Source organism: Anabrus simplex, chromosome X, assembly GCF_040414725.1.
Source record: "Anabrus simplex isolate iqAnaSimp1 chromosome X, ASM4041472v1, whole genome shotgun sequence".
NCBI classification, from domain to species: Eukaryota; Metazoa; Arthropoda; class Insecta; order Orthoptera; family Tettigoniidae; genus Anabrus; species Anabrus simplex.
This window is the reverse complement of record NC_090279.1, coordinates 196,335,490-196,354,743: the sequence shown is the minus strand read 5'-3', so window position 1 is coordinate 196,354,743 and position 19,254 is coordinate 196,335,490. Positions and strand designations below refer to the sequence as shown.

General features: G+C 40.7%; 1 protein-coding gene across 1 annotated transcript in view; it reads left to right on the top strand.

Annotated features, from left to right (window-relative positions):
• The window catches only part of Chc (clathrin heavy chain), a 220,236-nt gene extending 217,462 nt beyond the window's left edge, over positions 1-2,774 (top strand). The window contains exon 31 of the mRNA XM_067158911.2: positions 1,016-2,774. Within this exon, the coding sequence (XP_067015012.1) occupies positions 1,016-1,131 (116 nt within the window). The 3' untranslated portion in view covers positions 1,132-2,774. The remainder of the gene's footprint in view (positions 1-1,015) is intronic.
• Positions 2,775-19,254: the final 16,480 nt, after the last annotated feature.

Sequence of the window (19,254 nt, the reverse complement as noted above, 5' to 3'; positions counted from 1 at the left end):
AATAAGCACTCCCTATTATTAGTGATTATTAATAATTCCATACATATTTAAAGTGGTTGGTACAATTTTCATGTTTCATCTTCATCTCTTAAGACATACTGCTTGATTCTGTGGCTGTTTCAAGTATTCCTACAGGGAAAGGGGGACTTGTTGGCATGAAATCAAGCGGTCAAAAAGGCGCTAGCGGCAAAAAGATGTGCAAGTAAATATTCATGCTCATGCTTCAGACTAGAACAGACGATTATACTAGCTTGGATCCTGAACATGAAATAGTCTCCTCCAATAGAAAACCAAACAGAAACTCGAATGCAAAGAAACCCCTTGTAGAACTTCGTGGGGGTACCTGCAGCACCAGTTCCTAGTGAGTGAAAAAAGAGCTGTAGTGAAAAGGACTTGGACAGTAGAACGAGCACAAACCAGAGTATTTTAGGTAAAGAATGCTAATGGAAGGGGAGGAAACACTGTTGCAGGTAGTTGAACTAGTGCTAAGGAACCCCTCAAACTAGAGTGAAGGCAGAAATCTTTAAAACATGATCGAGATGCAGCAAAAAATTGATACACCAGCTGCGCAGAGCAATCCTCTTCTCAAGCCCTCAGTTGGCCAGCTGAAGAAGATTGGTGAAACTTCCCTGTAGGATTGTCCTTGCCATGAGGTTGCTCCCCAAACTTAGTGTCGTGAATGCAGATGGACTCTCTCCTGGAACTACCCCATCTACAGATTTTATGCCTTTAGGATACCTTGAAGTATACCAAGAACTGTCAAAATTGCCATTGCTGGGTTTTCTGGTTCTTGCAAGAAGGCATCAGAGAAAGTTATGGCTTCTTTGTACTGATAGTCCACAAACAAATCTAATTTCATTGACGTTCATTGAAAAGGTGGAACAGTTAAAAATTTTAAAGAATGATTTTAATGTTAAAGAATTTAGACATAAGTATTAGTTTGTTCAACTTGAGCTCTGTAATAGTGGTTAATAATATACATTGTTTTAACATAAATATGGTCCTTCTTTTTCAGCGGAACCCCAGTTGATGTTGACAGCTGGTCCCGGTATGATAGGAGCGGGCTATACGCCAGCATACCCCAATGCCTACCCTCCAGGCATGCCGCCGTACCAAGGGTATAGCATGTAGGCCCCGCCCGCCTAGGGCATTGCACTGGCCCACATGTACTGACATTCGTTGAACTTTGAACATTGTTGGTTCTCTTGTTGTTTATTCTGGATTGAACGAAGAAACAAAAGGCCTCGTTATGGTGAACGAACGGTGTCGCTCGCATATTATACATAGGATAAAGCTTTATCGTGTGCGTGGAACACACAGATGTGTCGCCCGATATTCCTGTTTTCTTCTGAGTTACGTGCAAGGCATTTAAAAGAAAGTGATTGGCTGGAAGATTCTTGAAAAACTTACTTCAGTGGTTTAGGGTTGGTGAGTTTTTCAGAAAATATAATTATTTTCTGTCGTTCCTCTTCTTTAAGTTTTCATCTTCTGTACCCCTCTTAATTTTGTAGGTGAGAATTTAAATAAGAGATATTTGTAGATAGTTGCTCTATATGAAGAGTGAAAACGAAGTTCTTTGCGGTACATATAAATACATGCTGGCAAGGTGTTGAATAATTGTATGTACTTTATATTATAAATGGATGCTTGTTATGAAAGATGAGAGTTTCGTTCAGTGTCCTTGCCGTTATTGTGCAAATAGTTTAAAAGAAAGAAAATTTAAAACATTATTGTACAGGAAATTTAATTTTTTGATGGATTACTTTTGTAATCACAGAGGAAGTAATAGAAATATTTAAGAGAGTACCCTCCTTTATAACATGTAAATCTTCCCTGCCTGCGAATATTGTACACCCTCCCCATACATCCTTCCTACCCTCTTCCTTTTTTCACTTGATTCCTGTCCTAAAATTGTATCATATTTGTGAACGTAACTGCAATATATTAGAAACTTTCTGAGAAAAACTGACAATATTCTCATACATGTAATATATTTTTTATTTTTATTTTCTGGAGTTTGGCACTGTTGAGTAGGAAATTTATTTTTTTCCTATTCACATACTGTTAAGTTCAAAATCAGAATGTGTAGAGAACTGTGGATCAAGCACTGTGGATGTAGTGCAAGGATAAATCCTGCTGTGGATGTGGAAGTTTCCCTTAGAAACAGATCTTATTCTTTGCTACAAGTGATGTAATTTTTCAGAATCTTTTCGTTGTAACCTTTCTCCCACTGTGTGTGTTTTGATTGAAGAATGATTCTTAGTTCTGTACTTGTGAATCCATTCCAGAGTATAAAAGTTCAAGAAGACTGTAGGAAAGAACCTTAACATTTTAACTGTGGAAAGGTTAGGTCATTTAGAGGTTGAAAATATAACTGCAAGAAGGAAATGTTTTAAAAGCTATCTGATTTTGGGTTTGCAGTTTATATGATTTGATAAAAACTTGTTAAAAGTCCATGATGGTTAATTTATTAGAATTCTTGAGAATTAACTTAAAAAAAGAATGACAGGAAGTTAAATATTTTATTGAAAATCCTCAAGATGTAAGTTTCCTTTTTTTATGTATCTATATTATATATGTATACACACACACACTTGTATTTATTTCCATGTACTATATTGAGAAAACTTTGTTGAATCGTCTGTTGAGTTACGTTGAAAATTTGAATCAAATAAAAATAAAAATCAGAAATCCAAAACAGAGATGTATCTACTGCAGTGAAGACACTAATTATATATGTAAAGAGAAGTGAGAATAAAATAATTTAATTGTAATGATCTGGTCTGCATTCAGTGCCAGTTTTTACCTAGTATTTTTCCTTACGCTCCATAGTCCTGAATGTCCCAACTCTCTTTGAGAGGAAGATGGTTTTTCCCATATGGCTTGCCAAAATCAATCAGGATACGGAGAAACGGGACATCAGTCAGGAAGACTTTTGGAATCTAATCGGTTTCAGAAAAAATGTTTTGATTTTAAGGGTTTCCGAGAGGAAGTTTGAAGGAAACCTCCAGAAGCGATCCTTTTGGAAGAAATCGGCAACTGAATGAATACTGGTGGAACATCAAAGCCAGAGAGAGATGAACTTTTTTATCTAATATGCCGAATTTGTTTGGCAGTTTCTAATCACCCAGTGAAGAAAAAGCACATCATTGTAGATTGCCCACCTGCTGGCCATGATTGTTAAGGAGTCAAGTCTGTATGATGTCCAAGACTATGGTTTGTCTCATTGGTGGAATACAATTTGACTAGATCATGTGCCAAAAGCCTGGATAAATTTCAAACCTTTCCATAGTGTTCACATGGAGGGCATATGGCACAGTTGGAGATCACTCCATTGGATGGGAACTTCAAGACTTGCGCAGACCACTTGGCAACACTAAACAGGCACTGCTTGTCTACACCAGGTTTCACCCTCTCCCTACCTCTTGATCATCCCGCATCCAGATGCGCATTTCGCCCACGGGCGTCAAATAGAACTGCATTAGACAAGCCGAACATGTCTTCAGACATGGCACTGAAAGTGATACAATAAATATTTCTTGGCTAGTTTAGTTGTTCCTTTTCAATACTCGTAGATGTTTGTACAGTAAAATTTCAACACTATATCCAAGTGACCTGAAAATCAAGATTTCATGTTAAAAAACAAATTAGTGTTAACACATTGTGGACCGGGTGATCAGATCATCACACTGCTCAACCCCTGTGCCCTGCCATTTTCTGTGTAACATATTACTACACCTCATGCACATAAATGAGTCTAGCTTCACTAATCTTGTACTGATTATGGTGAAATTTACAGGAGACCTTTGGTAAGAGTCCTAATAACATTTCCTGGTGTGGTATCTGCTCAAATCTATTTCTACTCACTGTATATGGTTGTTTAAATGAGGGGATCAGTTGACCAGTAGTCTTTCCAATACGACTGTTTTACCTGTCCCATCATTATGAACAAAGCAAAAAAAATCATTGTCGTATCGTTACATCAGGCCACTTCAAGCTCTTAGGGGATATCTTGTGTGAAGAAGTTTGCTCGTGATACAATTTCGTATACTCGGCAACAAATTCAAAGAAATCGTCACAAAGTAAGCCCTACTATTCAATATTTTGAGGCTCATCAAGTCTTACCGTTTTGTCAGGAACTCCTGGGAAATCCTCTAAAGTCGGTGAACTACTATTTTCTACCCATTCATCAGAATAAATAGGCATACACTTCAATTTACGCTCACTATCACTTTCAGCCTCATTCTCGACCACCTCTACTTTGGAGGGCGTACATTATTATTAACCGAAACACTTTCGTTAGAATAGCTTTCAACATCGAACTCGCGGTAGTCAACATTACTGGGGCAATCCGGATATAATTTAAGAAATCTTGTCTGCATCTAAGATCGTGTTCAGCCTGGGTAGCGCCATCTTGCCCACCACATGGCTCCTTGAACGATCTAAACATGAGGTCGGAAAACGGAAAAAAACCTAACGCAAAGTTATCATAAAATAACACAAGTGTCAAGACAGAGATTCTAGTAACCTTGACCACCAGCTAGTTTCTGAAGTTATGACAGATGTCACCAAACATAAAGAGTCTAATTTTAGTTAGAATATCACCTTGCAGTGCTGGTGCATAGTGCAGTATGACACTACAAAAACTTTAGAGGTACTCTCGTCATTTTTGGGAGAAAACTAGTGGTTTTTTGCTGTTGCTCACAGAAACTAATGTGCCTAGTCACTTGATGGCAAACTATTTTCATAGCTTCTGTAAAGACTGGTGAATTTGGGTGTTCCAGGAAAGTGTACTAAAACATTCAAGGCGATTAAAATTTCCTGGTGAATAGGTGGAATTTATTTCTATTTGGTTCGTTACGACCCCTGAGGATCACGAGTGACTTGTTCGGCAAGTCTTCTTTCTTTCCAATACCCTTTCTTTCATTCTCTCGCTCCTCTTTCTCTCTGCTTCCGTGATCTGAATCTGGATCCTGGTGTCGGTCCATTTGTGACCTTCCACAAGCTTTTTGTATTTGGACCTATCCTGTACTGTCATCAGTGGATATTTTTCCTTTATGCCAATAGTCTCCCAGCTGATTACCTTCATCCACTTATTTCCAGTTAAGCGGGTTGCATTCCATATCTTCGTCAGCCTACTGTCAAACAAATCCTAACCTTCTCTTTCTAATCACACTCAAGATTGGTTTTATACTCTCATTTAGTTCCTGCCTTGATCTGTGTACCCAGACTTCACCTTGCTTATTGGTGCCCCATATATGTCTCAAGATTCTTCTTTCCTCCTTCTCCAATTGTATGCATGCTCTCTTGCCCAATGTCAGCATTTCAGTTGCATATAATGCAGCATTCCTGATGATTATCATGTAGTGTCGCAGTTTGGCGTTCCTAGAGGTTCTTTCCATATGTAGTCATGGCTGCATAGCGTAGTTTCAGCAGCAGTTGAGCTCTGTCTGTGGTACTTTTGTTGCTTTGTACTTTACCCGTGATGTTCTCACCTAGGTACCGAAAGTTGTAGACTCTTTCCACCACTTGGCCTTTTGCATTCCAATCGGTCTTTGTATTCAGTACCTTCGTCTTGTTGTAGGCTATTTTTAGACAAACCTTTGCTGCAGTCTCAGCTAGATTTGCTAGTGCCAACTTCATGTCTTTTTCCTTATGTAACACCATATCATCTGCAAAGGCAAGCCAATCCACTATGACGTTGTTTTGATCTTATATCCAATCTGTACACCTTCAATTCCCATGGTTCTATTCAACTGTCTCCACTGCTTCACCACTTCATCCAAAACTAGGTTTAATATTGGTGACAGACCCTCCCTTTGTCAGACTCCTGTCTTAATTTCAAAGCTTGTCCGACTACATACTCCGGTATCTTACTCTAGCGGTTGTAGCCTTCAATGTTTCCCCCACCAATGCATGTGTCGTAGAATCCAATCCTCTGTCACGCAGGATGTTCAATAGTGTGTTCCTGTCTATCGAGTCGTAGGCTTTTGCGAAGTCTACAAATGTCACTATTTTGTCCTTTCCTTTATCTGTGTTCTATGGTTCTCTTGAGTCAAAAGATCTGTTCTATGCAGTTTCTCCCTTTCCGGAAACCACCCTGGTATTCTCCTATGGTCGATTCAAGCTGGGCTTCCACTCTATTCAGCAATAATCTCGAGTATCTCGTACCCAATGTTTAGTAGTGAGATACCTCTGTAGTTGTCCAGTATTCTTTTGTCTCCTTTCTTATGTACTGGTATTATGGCTTCTTTCCAGCCGCTAGGTATCTTATTTATCCAGATGTCCATTATTATTCTGTAAATGCTTTCTTCCATTGCAGGACCACCCCATTTGATCTCCTCGGCGCATATGCCATCATTACCTGCTGCTTTGTTCTTGAGATCCTCGATTGCCTTCACAACTTCTGTTCTGGTGGGAGCTTGTCCTTGGATGATGTCTCTGCTGTACCATAGTCATACTTCCTGTGGCCTCAGTGTTAAGATACATTAGGTAGGGGCAATTTTAAAGCAGAGAGAAATATGAAGCATCCTCAGATTTTCTCTTGTTGTGGATTCTTCATTTAACTGTAGGTCTGAGACGTTGTCTATAACTGGCTGCAGTCATTTGAAGAGTAAGCAAAATTCTGTACAAAACAAAAATTATTTAAAATGAAGGGGCATTTCACATATCAATAGTGTAAGAGAAAATTGTAAAAGCTCTTCTGGTCTTCCTCTAACGTCCCAGTCTGTTCAGCGAGTCTTAAATTATATGCATATTGAAACCTGCTAGATGAGTAGACTCTAGATATGAAGTCTGGCAGAGATATAATCAATAGTGTAAGAGAAAACAAACTTTTCTGGTCTTCGTATAAACTCCGTCTAGTGATTTTAAAATGATATGCATATAGAAACTTGCGCTTGAATGAGTAGACTCTAAATATTAATTTTTGTCTGGATTTATTCAACCGTTTACCCGTGATGGTGGAACAGAAACACACAATCTAAAAACTACTGATAGTCTTGAATTGACCTGAAACTGAAAAATACATCAAAATTTGGCGAAATAAATTACATTGCTAAAAATCTCTGCCTATCTTATAAATGAAATTCTAGGGGTCTGTTTTGTGTAAAGTTTTCGAAAAGTGTATATTATTAAAATATAGGATTATTTTTAGCCTGCCTGGTGCACATGATCGTTACGGCATCGAAGTCTAAACAGTCTGACAGTTGTTGGTCAAAAAATGTCGCCATCAGAATGTTGGCCGGCAGGATAGGGAGGTGGTGGTATACAATTTCTAATCACTAGACTGCATGCCAAAAGCCTGGATTAAATTCCAAACTTCTCCGCAATGCTCATGTGGAGTGAGGGCATACGACCCTTTTGACGGTGATTCGTCCATCGGATGGGTACGTTAAGCCTTGAGCAGACCCCTTCGTGCTATTCGCCAAGTGTAGGCTGTACCGGCACCAGGTTTCACCCTCTTCCTTGCTATCAGGTATCACATCATTCACCTCATTGACTCCTCTGAGAATGGCGTCAGGAAGAGCATCCGGTCATTAAAACCCCCTACGACAGATTCATCTCGCCTCATATCTGACCCTGTACAGACACTGGACAAGGGTTGGACAAACGAACAAAATACAGGATTTTTATCCACTTTAGTTAATACAGTGACCCCTGTAGGTGGGGGACACAGATGAAGAATACACCCACGGTATCCCCTGCGTGTCGTAAGTGGTGACTAAAAGGGGCAACCAAGGGATGGTCAAATTAGAACCATGAAACTACTCGTAATTAGTACCACCACACGGGGAACACCATTGATCGCTTTTCCTTGCGCGTAGTACCAGTATGTTAGGTACCAAATAGGTTTGTGAGTAGTAGCAAACGAGAGCGCAACGGCTTTTACAGTACCTGTGATTAGTAGTACTATATGAGCGAAACCATGGTTCTGGCTTGCCTATGATTAGTACCCACAATATGAGGAACACCACGGGATAGTAAGAGTCCCTGGGATTAGTACACTTAGGTGATGAACATCATAGGTTTGCGTTGCCTGTCAATGGCGCCACAATGTGCGAAACACAGTAAGTCTGTAATACATGTGCGAATCTCATTACCTGTGAGTAATACCATAATGTGTGGAATACTGAGAGTCTACGCTACTCTTGATTAGTATCGCAACATGACAAATACCATGGTTCTACTTTTCTAGCGATAAATACCATTATGAGGGGCTGAGGACCTGGATTGCGGACCCGTTTCAACAAGCATAATCGATTCAGCATCGTGCTATAGAAGCAGTCCCTTGGTCCGTAATACTATTGTTTTGTGCGAGCTTCTGTGCATGTGAGGCACTGTGGGTTGGATCCACTGATAGTTTTAAATTCATATCCATCCATTCATTCTTCGTCCTCGCGCTTTGAATTCTGATTAGTGGAGGATTTTGGACTTTTAATTTGCCATCTCATTTCGTACCATTAGGGGCCGATGACCTAGATGTTAGGCCCCTTTAAATAACAAACATCAATCAATCCACAATGTTGTCAACTCGAAAAATTAACATATGAATAGTTCGAAGCATAGACATGTTTCAATCCTTTGGATCATCAGTACATAAACATGTTAAAAAAACAATTAAAATATAAGGACATTTAAGTGAAAAGTTTCTTTTAAGAGTTGATTGGGATCTTCTTTTGTGGAAAAGTTTTTGCACATTTCTTTTCATTATTGTAAATATCTATATTTTAAGAGAGTTTACTTAAAACAACTTTGGCAAATCCGTCCGTCCTACTGGACCGAATTGTTTCATTTTTGTTTCATTCTCTCTGGAATTACCTGCCGGTGAATCGTGAGACATTGATAGGTCTCTTAAGTTCAGTCAGCTTTGAGTAATTATAAAATCAAATCATTAAATGATCACTCAATAACTGTAGGGGAATGCTTACCTTAACCCACAATACATTCTCTACTTAGCACGTTGCGAAGCGACTAACACTTCCATTAATATACTGTACATTCTTCTTCTTCTTCTTGTATGTTGTTGGGCTTAGTTTTAACAATATACTGTACATGATTTTCATCCTCAGTAATGTCATTTCCTGCAGCCATGTTTGATTACTACCTGTGAAGCCAGAGTATACACTCCCTCTGATCATGGAAGAATATTATTCTGTGCTATATACTCTGACCTTTCTCAGCTTCTTAATATACTCAACAGATGGCAGAACATTCCTAATAACTAGCTTTCTGCAAAGGGTAAATAAACTACGTACACACAGACAGGAAGGTATGAAGTCTACTAGCCTTCTGTACGACCATTAATTAAGCGCAGGGACAAACTCAAAGTGGGTAATCTACTTACCCGAACCAGTATTTTTCACTATGTTGCACTATTTCGGGCAAGATCGTTTGAAAATGTTAAGATCCATATACGCCCAAAAGGTCGAAGCACAGTGAATGCTGTATGTAAAGAAGTGTTATAAACTACATTACGAATGAATCAGTTATTATGTACCGGTATTAAATGATCATGGATCTCATCAATACACTTCGGATCATCATAGAACAGAGTGTGGAATGGCGGAGTATCCTCTACCTCGCATTCGTGGACTTTGAGAAAGCCTTTGATTCTGTAAATCAAAGAATTATGTGGAAGACCCTCAAAGAATACAGAATTCCACCAAAGATTATCAACATTATGAAAGAGATGTACGAGGGGTATGAGTGTCAGGTTCGTCAGGAAGGGAAACTAACAGAAAAGATAAACGTCAAGTCTGGAGTGAGACAGGGGTGTGTTCTTTCTCCCACTCTGTTCCTGCTGGTCTTAATGTAATGAACAAGGTAATAGGAGGACGGAAGAGGGGTGTTCAATGGGGGATGAGAGACAGGCTTGAAGATCTTGACTTCGCAGACGACATTTGCCTTATGGCGCAGCGGTACCGGGACATAGAAGATAAACTGAGTAGGTTGCAGAAGGAAGCAGAATGTGCAGGTCTCATGATCAACACAAACAAGACCAAAGAGATGAGGATTAATTCGGATATCATGACCAGCTTGACAGTAAATGGAAAGAAAATTGAGCGAGTTGAGTCCTTCCTCTACCTTGGAAGTATAGTTACAACGGATGGGGGAGCAGAGAATGATGTTCGAAGCCGTATCCGGAAGGCAAATGATGCGTTTGTCCAGCTCTATCCCGTGTGGAAGAATAGAAACATCTCCAGGAAGACTAAGCTTCGCCTCTTCAACAGCAATGTAAAGTCGATTCTTCTATACGGCTGTGAAACATGGAAAGTTACAAAACAGATCAATAACCAGCTACAGGTGTTCATAAATAGATGTCTGCGTTGCATAACAAATGTGAGGTGGCCAGACATAATCTCAAATGAAGATCTTTGGACCATGACCAATCAGCAGCCGATTGACATCCAGATCAAGGAGAGGAAATGGCGCTGGATCGGCCACACATCAAGGAAGCCGGATGGAGCTGTTGAGAGGGCAGTGCTGGACTGGAACCCTCAAGGCACCAGAAAGCGAGGTCGGCCTAAGAAGACCTGGAAGAGGACGATCGAAAAGGGAATCGTAGAGGTTGACAAGACCTGGAGCGAAGTGAAGAGAATGGCCAGGAACCGTACTGTGTGGAGAAATTTCGCCAAGGCCCTATGCTCCAGAGGGAGCAACAGGAAATAAGTCAAGTAAGTCATTAAATGATCATAAAACTATTGAAAAGGGCAGGCAAAACATTACGACTACGACAGGCATATCAAGAAGAGTTATCTGAACTATTTATAACTAATGCTGCGAAGAAATGCGGGTCCACTAGTTGTTATAAAGTTCTTACTTTTTTGTAGATGTACAATATAATAGAACTAGCTGATGTACCCATGCTTTGCTATGGAATTCTACACAGTATACAGAATTCTAGTTTAAGTAATGTACACGTAAGATTTTATTAAATTGCATAGCTCTTAATGTTACCCCAGAACGCGACGGGAAGTTACCACATGTCTTTTTCTCATGTGAAGACTGGGTTAGGAAATTTTCAGTTTAAAGGCAGGCCCTCTTGCATACTATCAATCAAAATCAATATGGGAGTTTTCATTATGAAGGTAGGCCCACTTGCATACTGCCAGTCAGAATCGAGTTGGGCGTTTTTCATGATAATGACAGACACACAGATTCTCCTGTAGTGCGAACTGTGCGACTTACCAGTAACTACAAGTGTAAACTTGATAGTTATCAGCAGTTCTCATATGGAAACGTGTGTGACGATAAATTTTGTCAAAATCCTAGGAAGGCACTGCATCTTGAACTATGAGCTTAATACCATTAACAAAAGTGAATACAGAATGCCAGTATCTTAAACTATTCACGAGTTATGTCAGGTGGACTTCTTAGCTGAATAATCCGTATAATTTGTTAATAAACGTTATTAGGATGTAAACCTACCTGGATGCCTCACAATCGTTGTTGGCAGGGTAATTTCTTGTGATTCAGACTGGGCCGGAGGTGTTCTGTGACGATTCCTCTTCATTGATATTATGCTTCTGTAAGCCGGATCATCCCAGAAGTATTTCTGCCGATGTATTTTACTTCTTTTGAATAAGCAACACAGTGGGCTGTGCTATGTGACATCTCTTAAAAATAACAGACTTCCATGACTTACATTGTGTTTCGGACATCATCTTCAAGTTGTCGCGTACAATTAGACAAAATTTCACATTGCACCGTCATATATCGAAGTACCTACCTAATTATGACGCGAATACTCTATAACATTGTAAGGAATTATTTCCTTCGTCACCAAAATATCGGTAAACACAAGCAGTAGTCATATGTTATTGAATGCGGCATCTGATAACGATGTACACCTGCCTGTCAGAAGAATTGGTGCAAACTGAAGCAATTTTGATTGCACATTCCACTCATGCGTAATGGTGGTTGCATATGCAGCAAGGTGCGTCTTGCCTCGCCTCGAGTTCGAATAATGCACGTCTCTAGTATCCAGTTACGTGTACCTACAATAGCTGTCAGGTTCTGTACTTAAACCACTCATTCGTGTGCATACAATGACCGAATGCGTATCCTTTATAATTATGTTATACTGCGTCAAAATAGACCTCAGTAGAAATGAGCGCCCTAGTCGCTTGTTAACACGTATTTACGAAACTGAGAAGGCCCGAGGTTGGCTATTCGCATACTCGGCACAAACAACATTCAGCTCCGACTACCTATAGACTTACGACATGCTGTTCGCCGCACAATGTGGGGACAACGCTCTGAAGATTTCTCGAAATTTCTCGCAAGAAATAATGCTTGCGCTAGTCTCGAGAAATCTCGAGACCTCGTCTATGACTGCCCGTCACTAATCACTCTCCACCTGCCTTTTTTTTGTTACATCCTCAGAAAGGCTGTCTTTATGGTTTTTCCGACTGAAGTTGACATAGGTCATTACAGCGACGTCAGTAGGAAGGTTTCGATTGAAAGCAATGCCACCGGGCGAGTTGGCCGTGCGGTTAGGGCGCGCAGCTGAAAGCTTGCAACCGTAAGGTACTGGATTCAAGCCCAACTGTCAACAGCCCTGAAAGTGGTTTCCCATTTTCACATCGGGCAAATGCTTGTGCTGTACTTTAACTAAGGCCATGGCCATTTCCTTCCCACTCCTAGGCCTTTCCTATCCCATCATCGCCATAAGACCTATCTGTGTTGGTGCAACGTAAAGCAAATAATTAGAAGCAATGCCATCATATGAAATACTCGATCAAATGAAAAATTGTACATTTTCTCACTTTTAACGAAGAGTACTACACTGCCGATCTAACAGTCCATAGTTCCAGAGCTGAAATTACCAGGCCGCAGACAGCCGTGAACATTTCTCTACCATTGTTCCGTTAAGTCTTCACACTGCTCATTCCAACCAGTGCCTCAAAGTAGGCATCGAATAGCTGGAGTACTATGACAAGCCAGTGTGTTACATACCAGTAGTGTCAGAAAATTTATGAAGCAGAGGAATGGTATGCTAAAGAAGAGTTATCTAACTCCCCAGTTACTTCCCACCAATATTCAGGCATGCTGTTATACTCGGTACGCAGCGGAGATGAGTGGCAGCCGAAGACACAAAGCCACCACAATTTCAATCCTACATAGAGATTGAGATGGTGGTGCATAAAGCACATCGTAACAAACAATGGTCAATGTAATGTTATTGTTGAGCAATTTTATGAGCTTTTTATATTATAGGCCTTCACATTTAGTTTTCTTCCGATTCTCTGATATTAGGGCATCTAATGTGAGTCGTCCTTTCTTTCGAAGCATCGGACCCCTTCCATTTTTCTCTCTGATTAGTGTTACATAGAGGATAGTCAGCTATTTGTACTCTAAAAACAATAATCATCACCAATCTTATCATAGTCGGTAAGGTAAAATAGAATAGGACATATGCCTTATGTTATGTAGTACTTTTCGATAGACCAATAACATAAGTATTTCAAAATTAAATTTTAGGTGCCTTCCCCTAAACTACATTTTCAACCAGGGTAGATAACATTATTTATAGTGTAGACTGTAGTTCCTTATTTCCCGACTTTACATACCAATTTTCATTAAATTCTGTTCACCCCCTTTTTTTTTTGGCTCGGCGCTGATGTGGACTTAGCAACAAAAATCCGAATTCATGAATATCTCTTATTATAGCCAGTACGGTAAATACACTGACTGACAGAGCAAATGCAACACCAAGAAGGAGTGGTCAGAACTTTATGCCAATTGCAGGGTAGACTGACGTCACTGAGGTATGCTCATGATGTGAAATGCGCCACTGTGCTGCGCACGTAGCGAACAATAAATGGGACACGGCGTTGGCGAATGGCCCACTTCGTACTGTGATTTCTCAGCCGACGGTCATTGTAGAACGTGTTGTCGTGTGCCACAGGACACGTGTATAGCTAAGAATGCCAGGCCGCCGTCAACGGAGGCATTTCCAGCAGACAGACGACTTTACGAGGGGTATGGTGATCGGGCTGAGAAGAGCAGGTTGATATATAAGTAATAATAATAATAACGTAAATGTTTCCACCTTTTCAATACAATATATTCACAAAATTACAAAATTATACGGTGTCTTAGGATTTCGCCACAAATGATCTTTGCTCCAATACGGCTGATGATGACCCCTAGATGGGTCGAAACTAGTACCGTATAATTTTGTAATTTTGTGAATATATTGTATTGAAAAGGTGGAAACATTTACGTTATTATTATTATTACTTATATATTATTCTCAGTTCAATACGGACCAAAAACATGAAATTCATAACCATCAAGGGCAGGTTGGTCGCTTCGTCAAATCGCAGCCGATACCCATAGGGATGTGTCCACGGTGCAGCGCCTGTGGCGAAGATGGTTGGCGCAGGGACATGTGGCACGTGCGAGGGGTCCAGGCGCAGCCCGAGTGACGTCAGCACGCGAGGATCGGCGCACGCCACGTCAACTGCCATTCTTCAGCATGTGCAAGACACCCTGGCTGTTCCAATATCGACCAGAACAATTTCCCGTCGATAGGTTGAAGGAGGCCTGCACTCCCGGCGTCCGCTCAGAAGACTACCATTGACTCCACAGCATAGACGTGCACGCCTGGCATGGTGCCGGGCTAGAGCGACTTGGATGAGGGAATGGCGGAACGTCGTGTTCTCCGATGAGTCACGCTTCTGTTCTGTCAGTGATAGTCACCGCAGACGAGTGTGGCGTCGGCGTGGAGAAAGGTCAAATCCGGCAGTAACTGTGGAGCGCCCTACCGCTAGACAACGCGGCATCATGGTTTGGGGCGTTTTGCGTATGATGATTCCACGTCGCCTCTAGTGCGTATTCAAGGCACGTTAAATGCCCACCGCTATGTGCAGCATGTGCTGCGGCCGGTGGCACTCCCGTACCTTCATGGGCTGCCCAATGCTCTGTTTCAGCAGGATAATGCCCGCCCACACACTGCTCGCATCTCCCAACAGGCTCTACGAGGTGTACAGATGCTTCCGTGGCCAGCGTACTCTCCGGATCTCTCACCAATCGAACACGTGTGGGATCTCATTGGACGCCGTTTGCAAACTCTGCCCCAGCCTCGTACGGACGACCAACTGTGGCAAATGGTTGACAGAGAATGGAGAACCATCCCTCAGGACACCATCCGCACTCTTATTGACTCTGTACCTCGACGTGTTTCTGCGTGCATTGCCGCTCACGGTGGTCCTACATCCTACTGAGTCGATGCCGTGCGCATTGTGTAACCTGCATATCGGTTTGAAATAAACATCAATTATTCGTCCGTGCCGTCTCTGTTTTTTCCCCAACTTTCATCCCTTTCGAACCACTCCTTCTTGGTGTTGCATTTGCTCTGTCAGTCAGTGTATTACTCGCGCTACTTTTAGTGATATTTGGTGTTAGGGGGTGAAGAGTAAGGAGGGAGCTCTCCTGGTTCCGGTAATACTGGCAACTGAATGGAAATGAAATCTAAATTGAATCGATAGTATGATCGATCATTGTGAATTTTCTAAACCTTTATTATCTTAGGCCAACATCTGTGTCACACACACATTATATAACATTTCTCGATGCGAATCTTATTCCTAGCATGAATTCTATAGTTTGGCTTTGCTGTGTAAACAACAACAGTACTAGTATATAAAGTGTACGCCAGATGTCGCACAGCAATTCATAGTTTGTGTTTCAAAGGTTGCCAATACGAATCTCTAAGATACCCGAGGTCAACCGATTCAGCCCTAGGGAGCCCATGTATCACTAAAAGTTGTGCGAGTAATACAGACAAGACAGACAGTGAGACAGAAATTACGGAAAATTTTAAAAAGTACATTTCCTTGTTACTGTGGACACGACCGATACAGAAATACCGTTCTTTTTAAATTCTGAAAAATGTACAGACAAAACTCTCATTTTATATACAGTATATAGATTTTGTTGACTCTTGTGTGTCTGTTGGTTTTAGTATAGTTAAGTCCAGCTCCACGGCTAAATGGTTAGCGACCTGGCCTCTGGTTCAGGGGTCCCGAGTTTGATTCCCGGCAGGGTTGGGAATTTTAACCATAATTGGTTAATTTCGCTGGCATGGGACCTGAGTGTATGTGTCATCTTCATTATTATTTCATCCTCATCACGATGTGCAGGTCGCCTACGGGCGTCAAATCAAAAGACCTGCATTTGGTGAGCCGAACTTGCCCTCGGACACTCCTGGCACTAAAAGCCATACGCCATTTCATTATAGTTAAATAGAACCAAGGTTGGAGCTATGGACATTGATTTCCTAAGAGTATGAAATCGTGATTCCGTGGAATGGAATATATAAAGAGAAAAAATCAATTAGAAGTCGTGGCAAATTTAGGCATCGACTTCAAATTGCGAAAAGAGAAAATGTTGTCTCACCTGATGGTCTGTAGAGTGGTGTGTGTGATACGGCTGGTAGTAGACCCACTACTGAATGAGGCATTGGAATGGACGGCTGTTCCTAGTGTGGAGTTACGAGACTTGTAAATTTGTAATTCCAGTATAAATGTTCCATTATTGGAAATTATACATTTTCCTGCTAACTCATTCTTGGTTGCTAGTGTGCCAATTTGGGTTCATCAGTTGGTAACTAACACACCTACCAAGACGCACGGCTAGTGCATATAGCGGAGGCCACTGCGTAGGCTAATTGAAACTGCCAATGCACTATGGGAGGCTTGGTCTCTTACAAATATTAATGCCTGCTAGACCATATTTATATTGGAATTATGAATTTACGCATTCAGAGCAAATATTTCAGGTTCTATACGGGAATCAATATCTCATCACTTTCATTTCCCCTTGTCCAGCTCCTGCCAAGTCAGGGTGTTGATAGCACTGCTCCATCTTGCCTCTCCTTTCACCACTCCTCTTCAGTACTTTTATTTCAGTTCAGTCTTCTTTTTCTAACACTGTTCTTGACCGAGTCCACCCATTTTTCTCTGGGCCTCCTGTTGCCCTCTTTCCTTCTATCTTAGCCTCTAACACTTGTTTTGGTATCCTCCCCTCCTCCATCCTCATAACATAAATGTTCAAACCATCTTAATTTAATCTTCTCCATCCTATCACTCAGTTCTTCTTCCCTTATCTCTTTTCTGATCTCAACATTTCTTACTCTGTCTCTCCTTGTCTTCCCTACCATACTCCTCAAGAACTTCATCTCACTGGCCTGAATTTTACGTTATAAATTTTTGATTGACTGCAAAGAGACAGAAGTTACATGACTGAAATGGCTGCGGAACAGGATAAAATTTAATGTCTAGCTCCTGGTGAGCATACCAAGAGAGAATCCACAGTACCGTAATGAAGTGTGTAAATTTAGGAATTTCATTTTTAAGTCTGTATTGAACCGAGAATAATAGATAAGTAAAATTAAAAATCCACCTTTTTAATACAAATATTAAACCAAACAAGTTATAACATTTACTTGGAACTAGTTCCGGTGCTGGTGAGAGTCATCTTCAGCCAAATATGAGAACAGGCAATCATAAATAAACATATCATTATATCAATCCGCACGCTTAATATGGGACTTATGAAGCCCCTAAAAGTATCTGGAGAAAACTTCAAATAATCACAATTTCAAAGGTGACTTTTTAATTTTACTTATCTATTATGAAGTGTGTCGTGGTACAAATCCCGGTCAATCCATGTGAAGTTTGTGCTGGACAAAGCAGAGGCGGGACAGGTTTTTCTCCGGGTACTCCGGTTTTCCCTGTCATCTTTAATTCCAGAAACGCACTCCATTTCATTTGTCAGTCATTGATCATAGCCTCAGAGGAGTGTGACAGGTTTCGGCAGCCGGCACATTTCCTTTCCTTGCCGCTAGATGGGGCTTCATTCATTCCATTCCTGACCCGGTCGAACGACTGGAAACAGGCTGTGGATTTTCATTTATTACGAAGTGTGTATACAATAATGTTATCTATGCAGTGGGATTTATTGTTTTATTTAGCATCTGGTATTACACAAGGAAGAAAAACAATACATACAAACTACTATAAAGGTAAGTAATTCAAGATATTAAAAGTAAATAATACATACAAATTATAAATAATAAAATACATATTAATGGAATGACACACAACAAAATAATGTTTAGAGCCTAACGTCCAGTCTAGCTGATGTAGCACTGAAAAAAGTGTCACGGATCACCTTTGTTGATTCTTAATGTGCACTCCTGGATGGTCTGGTATGGTACTCCACAATCACAGGTTAGGCTCAACTGCTTACCCCACTTGTGTGGGTTGTACGCGCGTACTCGCATGTCCTGTACAAATGCGACTGGTACTTCTCCACGTCTTGGAAGTTCGAGGCCCTTGGGTTTCTGTATGGGATTGACAGACACACACTTTGGATGGAGCGCTCTCAGAAGAAGACAAAATGCTCTTCCCCGGAAGGACAGACATCTCACTGCAATGTTCTGTGTGTGATGATCATTTCATGACTAGTACTGTTGCTCGCTTAGGACAACGTAGGGGTCACATGTAGGATACTTTACCGTTAAACCAAGCAAATTATATCCCCTATACAGTGGAAGTAAAAGCAGAAATGAAAACTTAAGTTTGTGCAGTGAAGTGAATATTTTGGAAATATTCTGCAACACTTCTGCTGGGTTTGGTATCAAAAGTTAATTTAGACTTAAAGGAATATCGCCCATTAAAACTCTAGGTCATCGTGTTGGAAAAAAAAGTTTCCCATTCTGTGAAAATTGCTTACGATTGTCGGCCTGCCCCTGATCGTTGCCAAGATAATACTATGTACGGTGTATTTTTAATTTCTCAGTGTCTAGAGCTAAATTTAACATCTTGGAATGTGTTTTTGTGTATAAATTACAATGGTAAGGAAATTACCTATGGTGCTGCATAAGAAAGACCGCAAGTTTGTACAAAAATTGCTCGCAAACATAACTTCTTTTTCATAAGATCTTACACTGCAGAGCGCAGTATGGTGATCGTGTAGTGCAGTTAGCGCTGCTCTATGGCAGAACCACTGAAACTGGTGAAGTGAACAAACTTTCTCTTGTATACGCTCTGATAGGACTTAAGCATTATGTTTTAGTGTTTTTTATTAACAGTAGATGGACGTGGTAACACCAAATTAAGTAAATATAAAATGCACACATTATAATACTTCCACTCTGATCTACTTCTTTATCTCCTCAACCTTACATTGTTGGTGGGCAGCATTGTCATCCTCACTAGAGGTATTCTCTCGTGCTCACTT